Here is a 19801-nt window from a genome sequence, read left to right as displayed (position 1 = left end):
AAAAAAAAAAAAAAAGTAGATGATTTCACCAGGCCTCGTGTGTGCAAAGTTTTGTGAGATTTTGTGCATGTTTAGACCGTCAAAATCAGCGTAGTTTTATTGGCAAACTGCCTGTTGCCATGGTGACAGCTTTTCATGAAAAAATAAAAAATATCATATTTTAACATCAGGAAGTCAACACACTCTTCTGAGCAATTATGAGGTCGACCTGGTAAACCTACGAGTAGAAAAACATCAAAGAATGTACATGTGCTTACTTTAGCCAGTAGGTGGCGCTACTACTTTGATGAAAAATACGTTCGGCGATGTCTTCATGCTTCGACTATTATCGAATGTCAATAATTTTTTGGAAGAAATTATCATGTGGGTCAAGTTCCAGCAGCTACTGTCATCAGAGCAAATTCATACTCTACACTTAATTCAAAATGGTGGACTTCCTGTTTAGTTCAGCATATGGCTCCAGGAGACTTTTTTGCAGGCCTTGATCTGTTACATATACCACCAAATTTTCATCGATCTAAGTAAAACGTGCAACCGGGGCTGAATCGGATGAATCCTCCGGGACAGGAGTGCAAAAGTATGCACCCTGTAAATGTGCAAATATTGTTAAAATAAGCTTTTATTTTCACAATTTCAATCACTGTTGTGCTGCGGGGTTTTTTCAATTAAATAAGTGTGCCTTGACTCAAAAAAGTTTGAAAAACACTGCTTTAGACTATGGCTGTGATGGACTTTTTTGTACGTCTTGGGGTGCTACACGTGCCTGCCAATTTTCATAGGCCTACATCAAACGTTCTATTTTGTTTTCCCACTCTAGGTGGCGCTACAGAGCCATTTTGTTGTCATCCTTTACGACGAGTTTGAAATACTGCAATTTTTGCCAGGCCCGATCAGTGTGCAACATTTGGTGAGTGTTCGTGCATATTAAGGGCCCCAAAAATGAGATACGACATTAGAATAATAATAATAATCTCTACAAAAACAATAGGGACCTCGCAGCAGTCGCTGCTCGGGCCCTAATAATAATAATAATAATAATACTAAGGTTTGAATTTTGAGCATTTAAACAAGAGAGAAATGTGAGAAAAAGTTAATGGTTACAGCCATAAAAGATACTGTAATAGTTGTAAAAATAAGAAGTTTCCTACTTCGCGGATTTCACGATTCTTGGGTTATTTTTGGAACGTAACCCAGCGATAAACGAGGTACCACTATGTGTCTGTGTGCGCGTGTGTATGTATATATATATCTATGTATATATATATATATATATATATATATATATATATATATATATATATATTAGGGTTGTCAATAGAAAAAAAAGGGATCAAATGAGGGATTAATTAATCTGTAATTAATTGATCTAATTAATCTATTTTTTAATCTCACTTAAAAATTGCTGAGAAAAGCTCCAAAGCCCCCCATTGTCTGTATGCATGTATCTGTGTTTATGGTGTATTTCTTTTTCTTTTTTTTTTCTATTCTTATTTTTAATTACCCAGTCATTTGCCACCTTGAGGAAATGTTTTTCGCATTCATCAGCCAAGTCCCTGGTTTCTGTTTTCACGACAATCAGTGCAAAATGAGTTGAAGTTCTACTTGCCATTAATAAAGTGTCCAGCCACCCCCAAATAACCGTGGTTGCGAGTTGAGGTCCAGTGATGTGCGGTTATAGGAAATTTATCAGACTCCCCCACTAAAACATCAAGCTTGCTTTTCTTTTCACCGTCATACGTCTTGCCGATTTTAGTCATCACTGCAGTCCTGCACAGTGGTCTGTATGATGGGTCATTGGATGCTGTTTGAAACACCTCAATTATTCCCTTGTCTTCAACTATGTTCATCGGCCTGCAGTTCATCGTTATTCACTTGGCAAGAACATTCGTCAGCCCGTCGGTCGCAGACTTGCTCATACGCGAGTTGTTCTCGAGTTTAGTTTAGCGAAGAGTTTTGCAATGGCTCGCTACATTAGGGTCTTCGTTTCTATCATTAGCTGTGGCTTCAGTCGCGGCTGGTTACTTTGCATTTATGTGGTTGGCTTGAACTGCTTCTTATGGTAAGCAAAGTCCTTCTTAACAAGAAGGCACATCACTCTGCCTTTATCAATAGTGACGTCAGGGCGTTTTTTTAATTGACCATTCATCAGACCAACAACTCTCACATGCTCCTCCATTTTCACGTCTTCTCTCTGCTCCTAAACTTGCCCTCCCACCTAAAATAGGAGCCTATCAGGTTATGCCAAACACAATGACAGCCAATCAGTGTCCGCTTCAGGATGTGACATTGACCATTGTTTTTTACACCCCCAACAATTCAAGCACAAGCCCCATTTTGATAATGGATCTCATCATCATAGAGAAACAGTAAAGTTCAAGATTAAAAATGAGTTAAATGAGATTAAAGGAACTAATGCTTTAACTCTGACTGTAATTACTTGATCACAATTAATGCACTAATGTGACACCCATATATATATATATATTTATGTATATATATATATATATATATATATATATATATATATATATATATATATATATATATATATATATATATATATATATATATATATATATATATATATATATATATATATATATATGAATGTATATATTTATATATTTATTGTAAAGACATTTTTTGACTTGACTTCCCCTTTAACAGAGGGGTACAAACAAATATTGCCCACATGTTTATATTTATTCTTACCTCTTGGTTACCGATTGGTTATGTGATATTGGTGTGTTCTGCAGTGAAGATGGAAGTGAATGAAGAAGAGGTAAGACCCTAGGGGAGGTTGCTGGAGAAGAGGCTCAGTGGCTGGTTCTCATTGGTGGGCAGAGTGGAACGATAGCCTTCAAAGTTCCGTGGGATGCTGCCACTGGTTGAACCTGAGCTGTTGCTGAGCGTCTCGATGCTGCCCTCTCTCTGCAGCTCTGAAGATGAAAAGATCGTTTCATTACTTGAGGGAGCTGTCTTCTTAATTAGGCTATTTTAACTGCCATAGTTATTTCATGTTATTTATTTTGTTGAAAACATTCATGCATTTTTGTAATATAATATAAAATCAAAGAATTTATTGTATTTTGTCGGGCGGCACGGTGGTCGACTGACTAGCATGTCCGCCTCACAGTTCAGAGGTCGTGGGTTCGACCGGCTCTGGCCTCTCTGTGTGGGGTTTGCATGTTCTCCCCGTGCCTGCGTGGGTTTTCTCCGGGTACTCCGGTTTCCTCCCACATTCCAAAAACATGCATGGTAGGTTATTTGGACAGTCAAAATTGCCCCTAGGTGTGATTGTGAGTGTGGATGTTTGTTTCTGTGTGCCCTGCGATTGGCTGGCAACCTATTCAGGGTGTACCCTGCCTACTGCCCGAACACAGCTGGGATAGGGTACAGCACGCCCGCGATAGCGACCCTTGTGAGGATAAGCGGTATCGATAATGGATGGATGGATTGTATTTTGTTTAAAATGTATGGTATGAACCATTCTCCTGAACACAGGAAGTGAGTAAGGTTAGCGTGAACATATACGGTCAAATGCACATGACTGAAGGGGCAGAACATTACATCAGTCAAAAAGACTGACCCTAACCCAATGTAGCTGAAGGTGTACGGAAGTTTTTATGGTGATTTTTTTTTTTTTTGTGTACAAGCTGTCAGAGATTGGACCTCACTCTTTTCCTTGTTCGGATATGTGCAGCCAGCGAGTTCGACAGTGGAATTGATGACGTCTGTAAAGACAGAGCCATTAAATTAATGAGTGACCAAAGAGCTTTGGTGTCATGTAATATATCCCGGGAAGGAATGATAGTCCATAAGACGTCATCTTACCGTGGTGGAGGGGTTTGCGTGTCCCAATGATCCTAGGAGCTAAGTTGTATGGGGCTTCACACCCCTGGCAGGGTCACCCTTGTCAAACAGGTCCTAGGTGAGGGACCAGACCAAGCACGGCTCACAGACCCTTAATGATGAATGTCAATATTGTACCTCGTTTTCCCTTGCCCAGACGCGGGGTCACCAGAGTCTCCCTCTGGAGCCAGGCCTGGAGGTGGGGCTCGTTGGCGAGTACCTAGTGGTCGGGCCTGCGCCCGAAAAGGCAACGTGGGTCCCCCTTCCCATGGGCTCACCACCTGTGGGCGGGGCCAAAGGGGTTGGGTGCCCTGTGAGCTGGGCGGCGGTAAAAAGCAGGGACCTTGGTCTGATCCCCGTCTACAGAAACTAGCTCTTGGGACATGGAATGTTGCCTCTCTGGCTGGGAAGGAGCCCAAGCTGGTGTGTGAGTCTGAGAAGTGTGGGATACTCTTTCAGTCTGGAGTTTCTCAGGGAGAGAGGTGCCGAGCAGGTGTGGGCATACTTATTGCTCTCCAGCTTGACCACTGTACTTTGGGGTTTACCCCAGTGGACGAGAGGGTAGCCTCCCTCTTCCTTAGAGTGGGGGGACGGGTCCTGACTCTTGTTTGTGCCTATGCAACCAAACAGCAGTGAAGGGTACCCACACTTTTTGGAGTCCTTGGAGGGTGTGCTGGAGAGCGCACCCCCTAGGGACTGAACGTTCTGCTGCAGGACTTCAATTCTAACATGGTAAATGACAGTGAGACCTGGAAAGGCGTTTGGGAGGAAGGGCACCCCCGATCGGAACCCGAGTGGTGTTCTGTTACCGGACATCTGTGCTCGCCACGGATAGTCCATAACGAACACCATGTTCAAACACATATGGGTGTCCATATGTGCACTTGGCACCAGGACATCATCGTCATATCATCGGATTTTTGATTATTTTTTGGACACTCAGGTAAAGAGAGGGGCTGTCACCTGGTGGTGTGTTGGCTCCAATGGTGGGAGAAGATGCCGGTCTGATCCGGCAGACCCAAATGTATTGTGAGGGTTTGCTGGGAACGTCTGGCAGAATCCCCTGTCAGAAGGAGTTTCAACTCCCACCTCCGGCAGAATTTTTTCCCACATCGGTGGAGACGGCTGACATTGGGTCCAGTGGACCATGTTTTGTGCCTCTATTGTTGAGGTGGTCAGTACCTGTCGTGGCGGCAGTCCCCGAACCCACTGGTGGACACCAGCAGTAAGGGATGCTGTCCAGCTGAAGAATGAGTCCTATCGGGCCTTTTTGGCCTGCGACACTCCGAAGGCAGCTGAAGATACCGGCTGGCCAAGTGGAATGCAGCTTGAGCAGTTGCTGAAGCAAAAACGCGGGTGTGGGAGGAGTTCGGCGAGTATAGGAAAATGGCTTCCAGACGGCTTCGAGGGAATTCTGGTCCACCATCTGGCGTCTCAGGAAAGGAAAGCAGTGCATCATTAACACTGTGTATAGTGGAGATGGGATGCTGCTGACCTCGACTCGGGACATTGTGGGGAGGTGGGGAGGATACTTCCAAGACCTCCTCAATTCCACCGACACGCCTTCCACTGAGGAAACAGAGCCTGGAGACTCGGAGGTGGGCTCTCCTATCTCTGGGGTTGAAGTAACCGAGGTAGTTAAAAAGATCCTCAGTGGCAAAGACTCAGGAGTGGATGAGATCTGCCCAGAGTTCCTAAAAGCCCTGGATGTTGTGGAGCTGTCATTGTTGACACGTCTCTACAACAGTGCGTGGACATCAGGGACAGTGCCTCTGGATTGGCAGACCGGGGTGGTGGTTCCCCTTTTTAAGAAGGGGGACTGGAGGGTGTGTTCCAATTACAGAGGAATCACACTCCTCAGCCTCCCTGGTCAGGTCTCTTCAGGGGTGCTGGAGAGGAGGGTCCGTCGGAAGGTCGAATCCCGGATTCAGGAGGAGCAATGTGGTTTTCGTCCTGGCCGTGGAACAGTGGACCAGCTCTACACCCTCGGCAGGGTCCTCGAGGGTGCATGGGAGTTTGCCCAACCGGTCTACATGTGTTTTGTGGACTTGGAGAAGGCGTTCGACCGTGTCCCTCGGGGAGTTCTGTGGGGGGTGCTTCGGGAGTATGGGGTACCGAGCCCCCTCATAAGGGCTGTTTGGTCCCTGTATCACCGATGTCAGAGTTTGGTCCGCATTGCTGGCAGTAAATCGGATTAGTTTACGGTGAGGGTTAAACCCAGCCAAGTCTGCCCTGTTTTCACCGATTCTGTTCATAACTTTTATGGACAGAATTTCTAGGCACAGCTGAGGTGTTGAGGGGGTCCGGTTTGGTGGCCTCAGTATGGCCGCTCTGCTTTTTGCAGATGATGTGGTAATGTTGGCTTCTTCAAGCCGCGACCTCCAACTCTCACTGGAGTGGTTTGCAGCCGAGTGTGAAGTGGTTGGGATGAAAATCAGCACCTCCAAATCTGAGACCAAGGTCCTCAGTCGGAAAAGGATGAGATTCTGCCCCAAGTGGAGGAGTTCAAGTATCTTGGGGTCTTGTTTGCGAGTGAGGGTAGGATGGGACAGGAAATCGACAGACGGATCAGTGCTGCATCTGCTGTGATGCGGAATCTGTATCGGTCTGTCAGGGTGAAGAAAGGGCTGAGCTGAAAGGGGAAGCTCTGAATTTACCGGTCGATCTACGTTCCTACCCTCAACTATGGTCATGAGCTTTGGGTCATGACCGAAAGAACAAGATCTCGGATACAAGTGGCCGAAATGGCTTTCCTCTGCAGGGTGTCCGGGCTCTCCCTTAGAGATAGGGTGAGAAGTTTGGCAATCCGGGAGCCGCTGCTCCTCCATGTTGAGAGGAGCCAGCTGAGGTGGCTCGGGCATCTGATTAGGATGCCTCCTGGATGTTTCCCCAGTGAGGTGTTCTGGGCATGTCTCACCGGCAGGAGGCTCCGAGGACAACCCAGGACACGCTGGAGAGACTATGTCTCCCGGCTTGCCTGGGTGCGCCTTGGGATCCCTCCGGAAGAGCTGGAAGATGTGGCTGGAGAGAGGGAAGTCTGGGCTTTGCTGCTGAAGCTGCTGCCTCCGCGACCCAACCTCGGATAAGCGGCAGATAATGGATGGATGGATGGATGGATGGATGGTGTGATAGTCGAACTCGGAGCTCAGACGATATTGGCGCAGCTTGACGCCACGCGCCCTCTTCGTGACAATTTCATGCCCGGCGCGTGAAAGAGCTCATGCCTAACGACTCAACAAGATTGACAGGCAGATAAGCCATTGTTCTAAAGGACACACGTTCATCCATTTTTTTCATGAAGTAATCGATAAGTCAGACGCTTAAGTTGTGTTCTGAACAGATAAGTGGTTGAAAACACTCTAAGGGACTGTTTCATTCCGTAAGAACTGTGTCCTAATACAAGTGATATAAGCTGTGGTTTGCGCACCTTCAAAACGTGACGTTTGTGAAAAACATTTTCTTTCAAATTAACATTAAGTTGGGTGTTTCCTATATTAGATATTGTAATCCACTTTGCATCATTGTAAATATTGAGATATTCGCATTTCATCAAGAGATTCATTTGTATAATAGTGTTTAACTCTTTGCAATTCCACCTGGCATTTTGACCTGGACGCCCAAAAAGATGCACCCAAAGTCAATTTGAAGCTGTATTGGAACCCTTTGGAGTTTCAGCATAGTTTTGGTCTGTTTGTGAAGATAACACTTTGAATTTTTCTCCTCAACTGTCAGAATCTTTTAAAGTGCTACTGGCACTGAATTATGGAAGTTTGAATACATGAAAAATTGGATTTTATGTCCACTTTTTTTTTCCAAAAGTCTGCCTGGAAAATTATGTAGCAGGGTGATGGACTGAATAACACAACACGAAAACACACCCGTGGGACGATGAAATCGCAACGTTAAGGCCAAGTTAACCTTTCATTTAAGACATTTTTCAACTACATTTTTAGAAAGTTTCCTGTGTTAAAAAAAATGTCGGACACTCAGAAAGCTTCTTGCGGAGCAGAAAGCATGCAACACGAAGCAGAGCTAGAGCGCACTGAGAAAGTAGAACAGTGCAGGAGTTGTCGAGAGTAGTCGTAGAGACTAGTAGTAGAGTAAATCTATTTTTAACTCCAAAATATTTTACATTTTGTACTTATGGACATTGTAGTGGTACACACGCCTGAGTTGTGTGCGGGCAGCGTGGGATCGATTCCCGCTCAGTGACAGTGTCTATGTGTGCCCTGCGACTGGCTGGCGACCAGTTCGGGGTGTAGTCTGCCTTCGCCCATTGATGGCTGGGATAGGCTCCAGCAACTCCCCGCGACCCTATATAGGATAAGCGGTTTGGAAGATGACATGACATGACTTATGGACATGTTTTTTGTACATAAGTCAATATTTTTCCCATATTTTTGCTTAACTGCTTCAAACAGAGACTTAGCAGTATGGCTTGAAATACATATCATGGTATTATTTGAATCTTTTGGTCGTAACAGTAATAGTGAGTGTAAAAACCACAATGAGAATATTTGTGATTGGGTTATTGAAGCCGTTGGCGAGTTACGGCCAGCGTTATTGCGTGTGCTAAATTGTGTATGTAGCCCTCGCCTTATTTTTTGTCTGGATACGTGTTGATTGTTCTGTTCATAACTGATGTATCCCCACCCTTACGCAGTTCTAGTCAGGCTTCAGTAAAAAGTCTACTGTACACCTAAACACTTATTTTGCCATTCTCGACTGTGCATTTTAATTTAGCGATTAGCACACTTAGCGAGCCCTCGTTCGCCTCCACGGTGAAAACGCTACTTGTTAGTGGGGTCGTTTATGTGTCACAACCGAGGAGATGATGTGCAGCACGCAGCTTCGTTGCTGCTCTGCACAGACTTAGTTATAGTATAAATAAGGTCCGTGCTGCTACTGGGCAAGCTAACTTAGCGCCTAGCATTCAAGCAACCGTGAATGAAATGACTTCCGGGAGTAAGGGCGACACGTGTAGTAGGGCAACGCTTTTTTTTTAACCAGTTTGGCGCTGGACCTGCCCACAATAGCATGCCACTAATGCTGATCGTGAGGGATAAGTGCCCTTTAAAGAAACCCCATCTTTGGCGATCTTAAAATCGCATTGTCTGAGATCGGGTGGATTTGAACGGCCCTGAAACAGACATTCCGGAACCTCCCCAGCGGAAAGCCAGAAGGTTCCTCTCACAATCAGCGGGGGACCAAACCCAGATGAACATTGATAGAAAACAAAGACAAAGACTGACCCCAAGAGGTCGACATGGGAACTGCAGCTTTAAACTTCACATGCCTTTAGGTCAATCAAAATTACCTTGGAATGAAACATATTTGAATGTATGTTTGTGTATGGCTTACTGTGTATCCTGCTAACTTTTCATTGATGACCCTGCTTCTCAATGGTAATAATCTTTTTCCTGGTCAGGTTTATGAGATAACAATGTAGATATAGGTTAAAACTCATATCTTTGTCTCCTAAACTTTGGATGCATTCAGAATGAGATGTTTAGAGCTGAGGCATGAACACTGATGGCATTTACGAACTGTGAACTGCACAAAGGTTTTAAACAGGACAATTGTCACGAATTGAGGTTCACTTGAAAACGTGAGCCACGGGGTGGGGGGGCGATTCATCACCTCCCCTTAAGGAGAAAAGGTCTGGCCTTTGTCTCCCCCCTCCGACTTGCTCTCTCAAACCCGCTCTCTCAGTAAAAAAGACGCTCTCAAACTCCTTAAGCTCTCTCTCGAGCTCTCTCGGGCTTGCTAAAACTCTCTCGCTTCTGATACAAACTCTCTTGCTCCCGTACTCTCTCACATCTTAATTTTTGGATCTTTTGGCTGCATTTTTGATTGCGCACCATGTGTCCGGAAATCACCCGCGGTCGACATGCAAAAGCTCTGGATTCGCCGAAGCTCCATCACCATGAACATGTGGCAGATGAGCCGAACTCCGGCTCTGGGCTTCAAACCCTGAAGCAACACGCCGGTTTTGCCCCTTTTGGAGCCCGACACCGCGCAGCGGCCACCTGGGCCACATGAGAACCCAACCAAGCTTTTCGTATTGCTCCCACAGCCTCCTTTTGCTTTTGCTTTTTCCCTTTTTTTTCCACCTGCAAAAGAGTGAAGGTCCTTCCCCCTTCGCTCCTCACGTGAGACTTCGCAAACATAAGTGACCACTGCAGCTTGGCAGGGCTTTTCAGTGGGTGCATACAGTGGTACCTCTACTTACGAAATTAAATAGAAAATTGTGTAAGTAGAGACGTGTTTTCCATGTAAATGCCCTAATCCATTCCAAGCCCCCCATTATTCAGACATAAATGATTTATAAAGCATAAAAATGCATCAAAACATATAACAAATACATGTTACAATTAGATTATTGCACAATAAATGCGAGTTGTGCATAATGTAAAAAACTAAGAATAGAGTAAAGAATACAAATGATGGTTAATTACCTTTTAATTGCAGTCCTCATTGCTTTTTGCCCTCTTTGGTTCATGTTCTCTCTCAGAAGTGGTTTTTGCCTGGCGTTTTGTAAAGAACTGATTTAATAACGTGGCGATTGTCGATACATTGCGGTCAAATTCTTTGGCGAGATCAACCAAATGCATCCGTTTTTCATACTTTTCTATTATCTCTTCCATTGTTTGTATGGACAAAAAATACAATTTTCTCCTTTTTTTCTTTTCCCCATTTCTAATTCGCATAAAACTATCGGAATACATCATGGCCGGAGAGGCGGATGACGAGGACGCTGCATAAATATATCTATCACATATATATATCTCTCTACGTTTCTATCTACACACATAGACACAGACGGTAGAGGTCCCTCTTAGCCAATGGGATGCCAGGAAGATGCTAGGTAATAGCCAATGGCAGAGGAGCTATGAGTTCAGGAAACTCGGGAGCTGCGAGTAGCAGCCCATACGGTATTTTTACTTTTCCTATCATGTAATTTCTTTTGGCGGCACGGTGGGCGACTGGTTAGTACGTCCGCCTCACAGTTTAGAGGTCGTGGGTTAGAGCCCGGCCCCGGCCTCCCTGTGTGGAGTTTGCATGTTCTCCCCGTGCCTGCGTGGGTTTTCTCCAGGTACTCCGGTTTCCTCCCACATTCCAAAAACATGCATGGTAAATTGATTGTACTCTCTAAATTGCTCCTAGGTGTGATTGTGAGTGCGGATGTTTGTCTCTGTGTGCCCTGCGATTGGCTGGCAACCAATTCAGGGTGTCCCCTGCCTACTGCCCGAAGACAGCTGGGATAGGCTCCAGCACGCCCTGCGACCCTTGTGAGGATAAGGGGTATCGATAATGGATGGATAGATGACATTTTTTTCGTAACATGAGGCAATATTTTCCTGTTGAGGCGTTTCGTAACTTTAAAATTACTTTTTCCCCTTTTTTTTTCCACCTGCAAAAGAGTGAAGGTCCTTCCCCCTTCGCGTACATGTACACACTAATGGTGCAGTGCAACGAATCATCTTTGATTGGTAAGGATCGGGTATCAGTTGAGGATGGGCACGATCCGCAAAATGGTTGGTGAATAAAACTGTGCGCGTTCACAATAAGGCAACGCGATTAGTCCGCATTCAGCAGAGGAAGTTGAATAGCCTCAAGATCACGTAAGTTGCATGTACAAGAGCGTTTTGCAAATATACGCAACAAACACACCGCCTCAACAAAGGCTAACTTCAAAATAAAGCTTAACAAATAATACATTTAGTCATTAATGCCAATGCAATAGCCTTAGTGAACTTTTACTTTGAAGTTGGTCCACGTGGTGGAGTAACGGCATACTTGACGTTTTCTACGTATCTGCAATTTCAACCCGTTGCAATTCCATCGGCCCACGTGTGGGTTGGCCTTCTTCTATGTATTCAAACTTCCATAATTCAGTGGCAGTAGCACTTAAGAAGATTCTGACAGTTGAGGAGAAAAATTACAAGTCTTATCTTCGAAAAGAGACCAAAACTATGCCGATACTCCAAATGGTTGAAGTACAGCATCAAATTTACTTTGGTGCACCTTGCGTTCAGTTGAAACTGCCAGGTGGAATTGCAAAGGGCTACAGCTTGCTATCAACACCAACACAACAATGTCTCAAAATCATATTCAGTCGCTAATTCAGGACACGAACAAACCGCTGTTTAATTATGCTGTCAGTGTATCATACGGCACAAGTCTCCGGCGTTAGTGGCTAGCAGCTGTTATCATTTGCTGGTAGTTCAACAGCTGCTCCTTGGCTTACTTTTTTTTTAAACTTCTTTTTCTATATTGTGGACCTAGATTACTTTAGAATGTGCTGTCCATGTTTTAAGAAAGGTACCTTAAATTGCACTTCAAGACTTTTTCATCCATCCATCCATTATCTATACCGCTTCTCCTCACAAGGGGGATGCTGGAGCCTATCCCAGCTGTCTTTGGGCAGTAGGCGGGGGACACCCTGAATTGGTTGCCAGCCAATCGCAGGGCACACAGAGACAAACAACCACACTCACAATCACACCTAGGGGCAATTTAGAGAGTCCAACCAACTTACCATGCATGTTTTTGGAATGTGGGAGGAAACCAGAGTACCTGGAGAAAACCCACGGAGGCACGGGGAGAATATGCAAACTCCACACAGGGAGGCCGGGATCGAACCCACGACCTCTGAACTGTGAGGCGGATGTGCTAACCAGTCGACTACCGTGCCGCCCGACTTTTTCATTAATGAAAAAAAAAAATTAAATAAAACTGGTCTTCATTTAATTTATAACAATACTTTTGCCTAATTGTGCCCTGCGACTGGCTGGCGACCAGTTCGGGGTGTAGTCTGCCTTCGCCCATTGACGGCTGGGATAGGCTCCAGCAACTCCCCGCGACCCTATATAGGATAAGCAGTTTGGAAGATGACATGACTTTTGCCTAATAATTGTAAGAAAACATTCAGCTCAAAATGTCTGGCAGGATACCTTGAATTGTATACACTGTACCATTTACAAAATTGCATTAAATTGTGTTCTTAAAGAGATGGTTGGGCCGGGATGGCCATGGTTTCACTAACAAGTTCATTTTATGTAATTTTTGATCGGGAAAATGAAAATAGTTGTCATTTTCTATTTTATCAATACATTTGGGAGAAATTAGGAAAAACGGGACTCCATGAATAACGCCTCTTGTTAATGAGGCAAATTGCCGCACCCCCTACCGTTCTATCCTTGTTCGGTCGGAGTCACTGGAGGGACCGATTACAAACCCTCCATTGGAAATCATTGTACTTTTATTGCTTATAACGTCCAAAAATATATCAAAAGGATTAACCTCTCCATGGCTGATTTATATGAGAATGAGGAAATATGGAAGTGAGCAGAGCTACATAGATTTATGCTTGAATGAGCGCAGACTGCTTCTTTGCTAAAAACAACAACAACAAAAAAAACACGGCTTCTTTGCTGATCACGGTTAGGACGGGCGAGGGGTTAGGACGGGCAAGGCATTAAACACCAGTCAGTATATTAAAGAGACTTCAGTGGGAATGAGTAGACGTGCGCATTTATTGGGCTGAAGAATGGCCCCAGTTTTTTTACCTACAACACGCCGTCCAGTATTTGGAACGTAACAGCCGAAATGGTGCGTTCCAATGCGGCCACACTCGGCTGAAAGTACATGCCGCTCCATGATGATGCGCTGTTCAAGACAGCCCCGGTGTTCAATGAGGTCTTAGCTCACTCTCACGCCGAAGCTGTGCGGTGTCGGGACAACGCACGCGACTGCTTGGGAGGCAACACCGCAACATGAAGACGCAGGATGGACTGACAGTATATGTTGTTGTGCTAACACCTTTTGTTTCAACGGCCTGAAGCTAGTTGTTGCTATTAGTCGTGCCATTATCTTACTGTTAGCCGGGGAGGTAGGGGAGGAATAAAGATCCATGCTTGCCTGATGGCTGCCTGCTGCTCGCTTCCAGCTGCCGTCTACAAGAGTTTAGCGTAGCTAAATGTCCGAAATATAATCAGTCGGGGTTCGTTTGCGCATTCATGCTCATGTCCGCTTCAGCTTGTGTAAGTGGAGAAGCAATCGCCACGGTATTTTTGATTTTGTGGAGAACGCTTTTATACTTTCAGAAGTTGAAGTGGACAAGAGTAGTAATATGCATTTGCATTTTGGTGGCGATCAGTCGCCATTTTAGATAACAGAACTGACAAAGCGAGAAATATTACCACACTTGCCTCCCTCACGTGACGTAGACCGCTGAGACCGAAAAAATAACAAGCCGAGCTCCCAAAGGGTTCGGGCCAATTTGTCATAAATCTAATCACAAAAAAGCCCTTAAATCACTACAAAGTCTTTTGTTTGTCTGTTTATTGTTTATTTCTAAACGTTCCATTAATCAACATTTCTGTATATGCGCCAGTTTTAGCTATAAAGCTAGTTTTCGACCGTAGTCCCTGTGCAAGATGTTAAAATGCAGCAGCTAAAAACAACAACAATGTGTTGTGTTGCGGGTGTGTTTTTATGGTAAAAATAAAACATTACATAAAAGATCATACAGACACACACTACATTACACCTCACAAACCACACACAATAGAGTGGTATCAACAAAATGTACAGCGTTACATTGACAGCAGGCAGTACAGAAGATCAAAATTAAAATGTTATATCACTGGTGGTTGTGTGTGCAAACTTGATTATCTAGTAGCCATGATTTTAACATTTTTTTTAAATGCCCAAATGAATCAACATTGTGTATGTGAAAAAGAAATGGTGTTCTAAAACTGAACTGTTCTCACTGAAAATGCCGACTGGCTGAAGGCACTTTTCCTGAGAGCAACTAAGAGATTGAATTAGGAGGCAGATCTAGTTTGTCTCCTGCTCAGGTTTATAAAGTTGGAGAGCGGTGGCGGGGCCATGCTATGTAAAATTTAAAAAACAAGAGAGGCATCTTGGAAATTAACAAAGTGTTCCCAATTCAGCAGTTTATATTCATCCAGTATGTTGCAATGGTGATGACGATATGGTTTCATGTCAAGGACTTTCAGTGCCTGTTTATAGACAGAATGAATTGGTTTCAATGTAATTTTACGGGCTTGTGACCAGCTGCTGACACAGTAGGACAAATGTGGCATAATCATTGCGTGGAAAAATAATTTGGCAGCTTCAGGGTTTAGACTTTGCCGAATACATCTAAAATTTGCCAAATTTAATTTAACTGTTTGGTTAACTTTTTTCATGTCAAGGACTTTCAGTGCCTGTTTATAGACAGAATGAATTGGTTTCAATGTAATTTTACGGGCTTGTGACCAGCTGCTATACAATACATTTTTTACCTTGAATGATTGCGTTCTATTTTCTAAATAGGATTGTACCCACTGAATGGCATTAACTGAAAAATTCAAGTTTGCGAGATTAGTGATGGTATCAAAAGCCCTTTTCAAGTCCAGGAATACAGCACCAACGACACCCCCCTTGTCCATCATCGATTTCACATTTTCAAGCAAAAAACAAGTGGCAGTATTGGTGGAATGATTGGCTCTGAAACCAAACTGCATTGGGTGTAGATTGTATGGTGAGGTATTAAGATGGGCCACTAACTGATCTGCTAGGCACCCCTCAGTAACCTTTGATACCACAGGGAGAATGCTGATAGGCCTGTAGTTTGTGACCTCATTTGAATTTCCTGACTTGAAGACTGGTGTAACAATAGCAGGCTTCCAATCCTGAGGGCACAAGGCCTGTCTAAAGGATGTATTTATCATTTTAGTGATGGGTGTTTTTTAGTACTGATGTAATTTTTACATGAAAACCTATTATATCAGTGCCAATATTAAGCGCATCCAAGTGTCCCTTTATATCCTAAAGGGCCATATTAGACATTATGAGTTGATTTTTTTTTTCTTTTTTTTTTAATGGGCAAAAGCGTTTTATAAAATAAATGAAGACAAAGTTCTATTTAGCTTTTTTTTTTTTTTTAAGATAAGATAAGATAAGAAGGCCTTTAGGGCGGCACGGTGGGCGACTGGTTAGCACGTCCGCCTCACAGTTCAGAGTTTGTGGGTTCGATCCCGGCTCCGGCCTCCCTGTGTGGAGTTTGCATGTTCTCCCCGTGCCTGCGTGGGTTTTCTCCGGGCACTCCGGTTTCCTCCCACATTCCAAAAACATGCTTGGTAGGTTGATTGGACACTCTAAATTGCCCCTAGGTGTGATTGTGAGTGCGATTGTTTGTCTTAGTGTGCCCTGTGATTGGCTGGCAACCAATTCAGGGTGTCCCCTGCCTACTGCCCGAAGACAGCTGGGATAGGCTCCAGCATGCCCCGCGACCCTTGTGAGGATAAGCGGTATCGATAATGGATGGATGGAAGAAGGCCTTTATAGCCTAGGCCCACAGTGGGGAAAATTTCAGTGTTACAGGAGCAAAGATATAGGTCACACAGGGAGGGCGGCATAATGTAGCCATTAATGTATAACATTAACGGCAAACATTCAGAATCAAACCTATGTAAATATACGCAGTAACATGTGTATATACACATGTATATACACACCAACATACATCTACATAAAAAGTATGAGGAACACTCGTTTTAGCCTGTACATAGTACAGAGGAAAAATACTCTAAGTGACAGTGCTGCAGTGCTGTAGTAAAATGTAAGGAACAGCATTGGATAAAAATAAAACTAGACTAACAGTAGTGGGGAATGTTGAGTATTGCACGGTATTACAGTAGTGGGGAATGTTGGGGTATTGCACGATATGAGCTCAGGTGCAGGACTTCACAATTGCACTAATGTCCGCCAGTTTGTAGAGACTACACAATGTTCTTGTTAAAGAGTCTGACGGCAGCAGGCAAGAAGGAGCGGCGGAATCTCTCCTTTGCACAGCGAGGGTGTAACAGTCTGTCACTGAAGGAGCTGTGGAGTGCTGTTAGGGTGCCCTGGAGGGGGTGGTCCGGGTTGTCCAGCATTGATGACAGCTTGGCCAACATCCTCCTATCCCCCACCAAGTCCACAGAGTCCAGGGAGCAGCCCAGGACAGAGCCGGCCCTCCTGACCAGTTTGTCCAGCCGCTTCTTGTCCCGGGCCGAGACGCTGCCTGCCCAGGTGATCACACCCTGGAAGATGACCGATGCAACCACCGAGTCATAAAAGTTCCTGAGGAGTGTCCCCTGAACCCCAAAAGACCTCAGTCTCCTGAGTAGGAAGAGTCTGCTCTGACTCTTCCTATAGAGGGCGTCTGTGTTGTCGCTCCAGTCCAGTTTATTGTTCAGAACAATAAACACAGAACACCCAGGTACTTGTAAGTTGAGACTCTCTCAACATCTGTTCAGGTGAAGAGTGATGGCGCCTACCGAAATCCACCAGCATTTCTTTGGATTTCCCCGCATTGATCAGGAGGCGGTTCTGCTGGCACCAGTCCACAAAACCCTGAGTAAGTTCTCTGTACTCCCGATCATCTCCGCCTGTGATGAGGCCGACAATCACAGAGTCAGCAGAAAACTTCTGCAGGTGACAGGTAGGGGTGCTGTAGCTGAAGTCTGAGGTGTAGAGGGTGAACAGGAAGGGAGCCAAGACAGTTCCCTGTGGGGCCCCCGTGCTACAGAGGAGCATGTCAGACACAGTCCTGTGTCCTCACATACTGTGGCCGGTTTGTGAGGTAGTCCTGGATCCATGTGGTGAGGTGGTGGGCCACCCCCGCCCGCTCCAGCTTCTCTCCCAATAGGCTGGGCTGGATGGTGTTGAAAGCACTGGAGAAATCAAATAACATGATCCTCACAGTGCTCCTCGCCTTCTCCAGGTGGGAGAGTGAAGTGTGGAGGAGGTAGATGATAGCATCATCCACACTGATGCCAGGCTGGTATGCGAACCGGAGTGGGTCCATTGAGGAGTTCACCAGGGGGCGCAGGTGGACAAGGACCAGTCTCTCCAGGGTCTTCATCAGGTGAGACGTCAGCGCCACTGGTCTGAAGCTGTTGAGCACCTTCGGGTGGGGGGTCTTTGGCACTGGGACCAGGCAGGATGTTTTCCATAGCTGGGGGACTCTGCCCAGCTTCAGGCTTTTCGATCCGATCAGAATCCGTGACCGATCCGAACTGTGATATATATGATCCGTTGGACCACTAGTGAGTAACAAAGACAATCTCCTGGTACTCATGCGAGTACCGCATGAAAAAAATTATGTGCACCCTGGTCATATGGTACATCAAATAATTCCGTTTTTTAAATATGGCTGGTTATAATGTCGCAGTGCTCCTTGCAGAAAAAGACGTTCACGAGATAGCTTCGTGTCTTACAAATATGCACTGGTGAAACGGGATTGGGTTTGATCAGTGGTTATGCTGTGCTGCAGGTGATTGGCTGTCTCAACTTCACTTCACACACGACATGCTTGTTTGGTTGAAGTAAGTCCTGTTGCTATGTTTCCTCTGTGCGCGGCAAAGCGGCTGCGTAGGTGTGGAGCGCTCCACGAGAGTGACAAATTAGCCAACGCGTCACATTTTTGCTACACGCCGCAGAGGTATAAACCAGGCTTGAGTGACGGCGAATTAAAGTTACATGCGGTATCTAGGCACGCGACCCGTTTTGTTTTTTATTTTTTGGAGGGGGTATTTTTTTTTCTTTTTTTAAACATTTGTATTTAATTCTGTTGAAAAATCCTTGGGCGGCCGTCTGATTACTTGGGCGGCCCAAGTATTAACATGGTGTGGGAAACACTGGATGATTCTACTGGCTCAAATGCATCTTCAGTTAAAGGACAAGCTGAGTATGCAGAGTATGCAGCCACTCAAGCAGTGCTAGAAATAATAACTGAACAAGATTGTCATCAGAAGATACTATACAATCTAGAAGCTGAAGATAAGTTGAAAGTTGCCGACCAAGAAGCATTAGCTCGCCGTCTTCAAGAAGAAAGGGAAGACACAGAAGGCAAACTCGAAAGAGAGAAACAAGAGGCATGTCTACCACGTGTGTGGTGACAGAGGTTCGGAGGACTCAAATTTTCAGCTTTGTGCAAGTCGACCACAGGTGATTTTCAGGCGCGTGGGAGCGCAATAAAAAATGTAGCCAAAAGATTAAAAAAAAAAATTGAGGGAGTTTGAGAAGTTTCTTTTGAAAGGGGGGGGATCTTGTGTTTTTGGAGAGCGTGAGAGACAAAGGCCAGGATTTTTTATCTCCATAAGAAAAAGGGGAGGGGATGACGTGTCCACCCCACCTCCAGCTCAGGTTTCAGGTGAGCCTCGATTCGTGCCAATAAAGTTAGATTTGAGTCTATTGAATTGCCTTGTTTTTGAAACCTTTGTGCATTTCACAATTTGTAACTGGCATCAATTGTCATACTTCAGCTGGAAACATATTATTCTGACTGCGTCTGAAGTTTCAAAGAGTAAAGAGTCAAAGATATGAGTTTAACCGAATATCTACACTGTTATCTCAAATTTGACCAGGAAAATGATTATAACGCTAGAGAAGCACATTCATCAATGCCAAGTTAGCAGAATAAACACAGTAAACAATACACAATCATACATTGGAGTATGTTTCATTTCATGGTAACTTTGTTTGACCAAAAGACATAGGAAGTTTAAAGCTGCAGTTCCCATGTTGACCTCTTGGGGTCAGTCTTTATCCAGCACTGTCAATGTTCATCAGGGCTGCCCCCTGCTGATCGAAAAAAGGGATCTCCTGGCTTCCCACTGGGGGAAGCTCCGCAAAGTCTGTTTAAAGGCTGTCCGAATCCACATCCGTTGTCTGTAGAGGGGGTCCAGGTGACAAAGAGTGGCTGCTTATCAGGAGTTTGTGTCTTTCTGACTCCGAACGTGTCTTTGTCAAATCCAATATCCAGGGTCCCCTAGTGATTCAATTGTTTTGAAATGAGGCTCGAGGAGACTTGGTGGCATCTCCTGACTGACTCTTGTCTCCAGCCCTGGAGATGTGGTCCACATGAAGGCATATCCGCTACAGTTGAATG

General features: G+C 44.8%; 1 protein-coding gene across 4 annotated transcripts in view; it reads right to left on the bottom strand.

The window, feature by feature from the left end:
* Window positions 1-2588: 2588 nt before the first annotated feature.
* Window positions 2589-19801, bottom strand: part of bcas3 (BCAS3 microtubule associated cell migration factor) — a 482251-nt gene continuing 465038 nt past the window's right edge. For 2 of the 4 annotated variants that reach the window (XM_086034854.1, XM_086034855.1), the window contains one exon: window positions 2590-2939. In XM_086034854.1, the coding sequence (XP_085890980.1) occupies window positions 2791-2939 (149 nt within the window). In that variant the 3' untranslated portion in view covers window positions 2590-2790. Of the gene's footprint in view, window positions 2940-19801 lie in introns of all 4 variants that reach the window. The other 2 variants (XM_086034860.1, XM_086034856.1) reach the window with 2 other exon arrangements.

The sequence above is a fragment of the Filicampus tigris genome, chromosome 7 (assembly GCF_054856515.1).
Source record: "Filicampus tigris isolate MCC_2025a chromosome 7, RoL_Ftig_1.0, whole genome shotgun sequence".
Taxonomy (NCBI): Eukaryota; Metazoa; Chordata; class Actinopteri; order Syngnathiformes; family Syngnathidae; genus Filicampus; species Filicampus tigris.
This window is presented reverse-complemented; position numbering and strand designations above follow the sequence as displayed.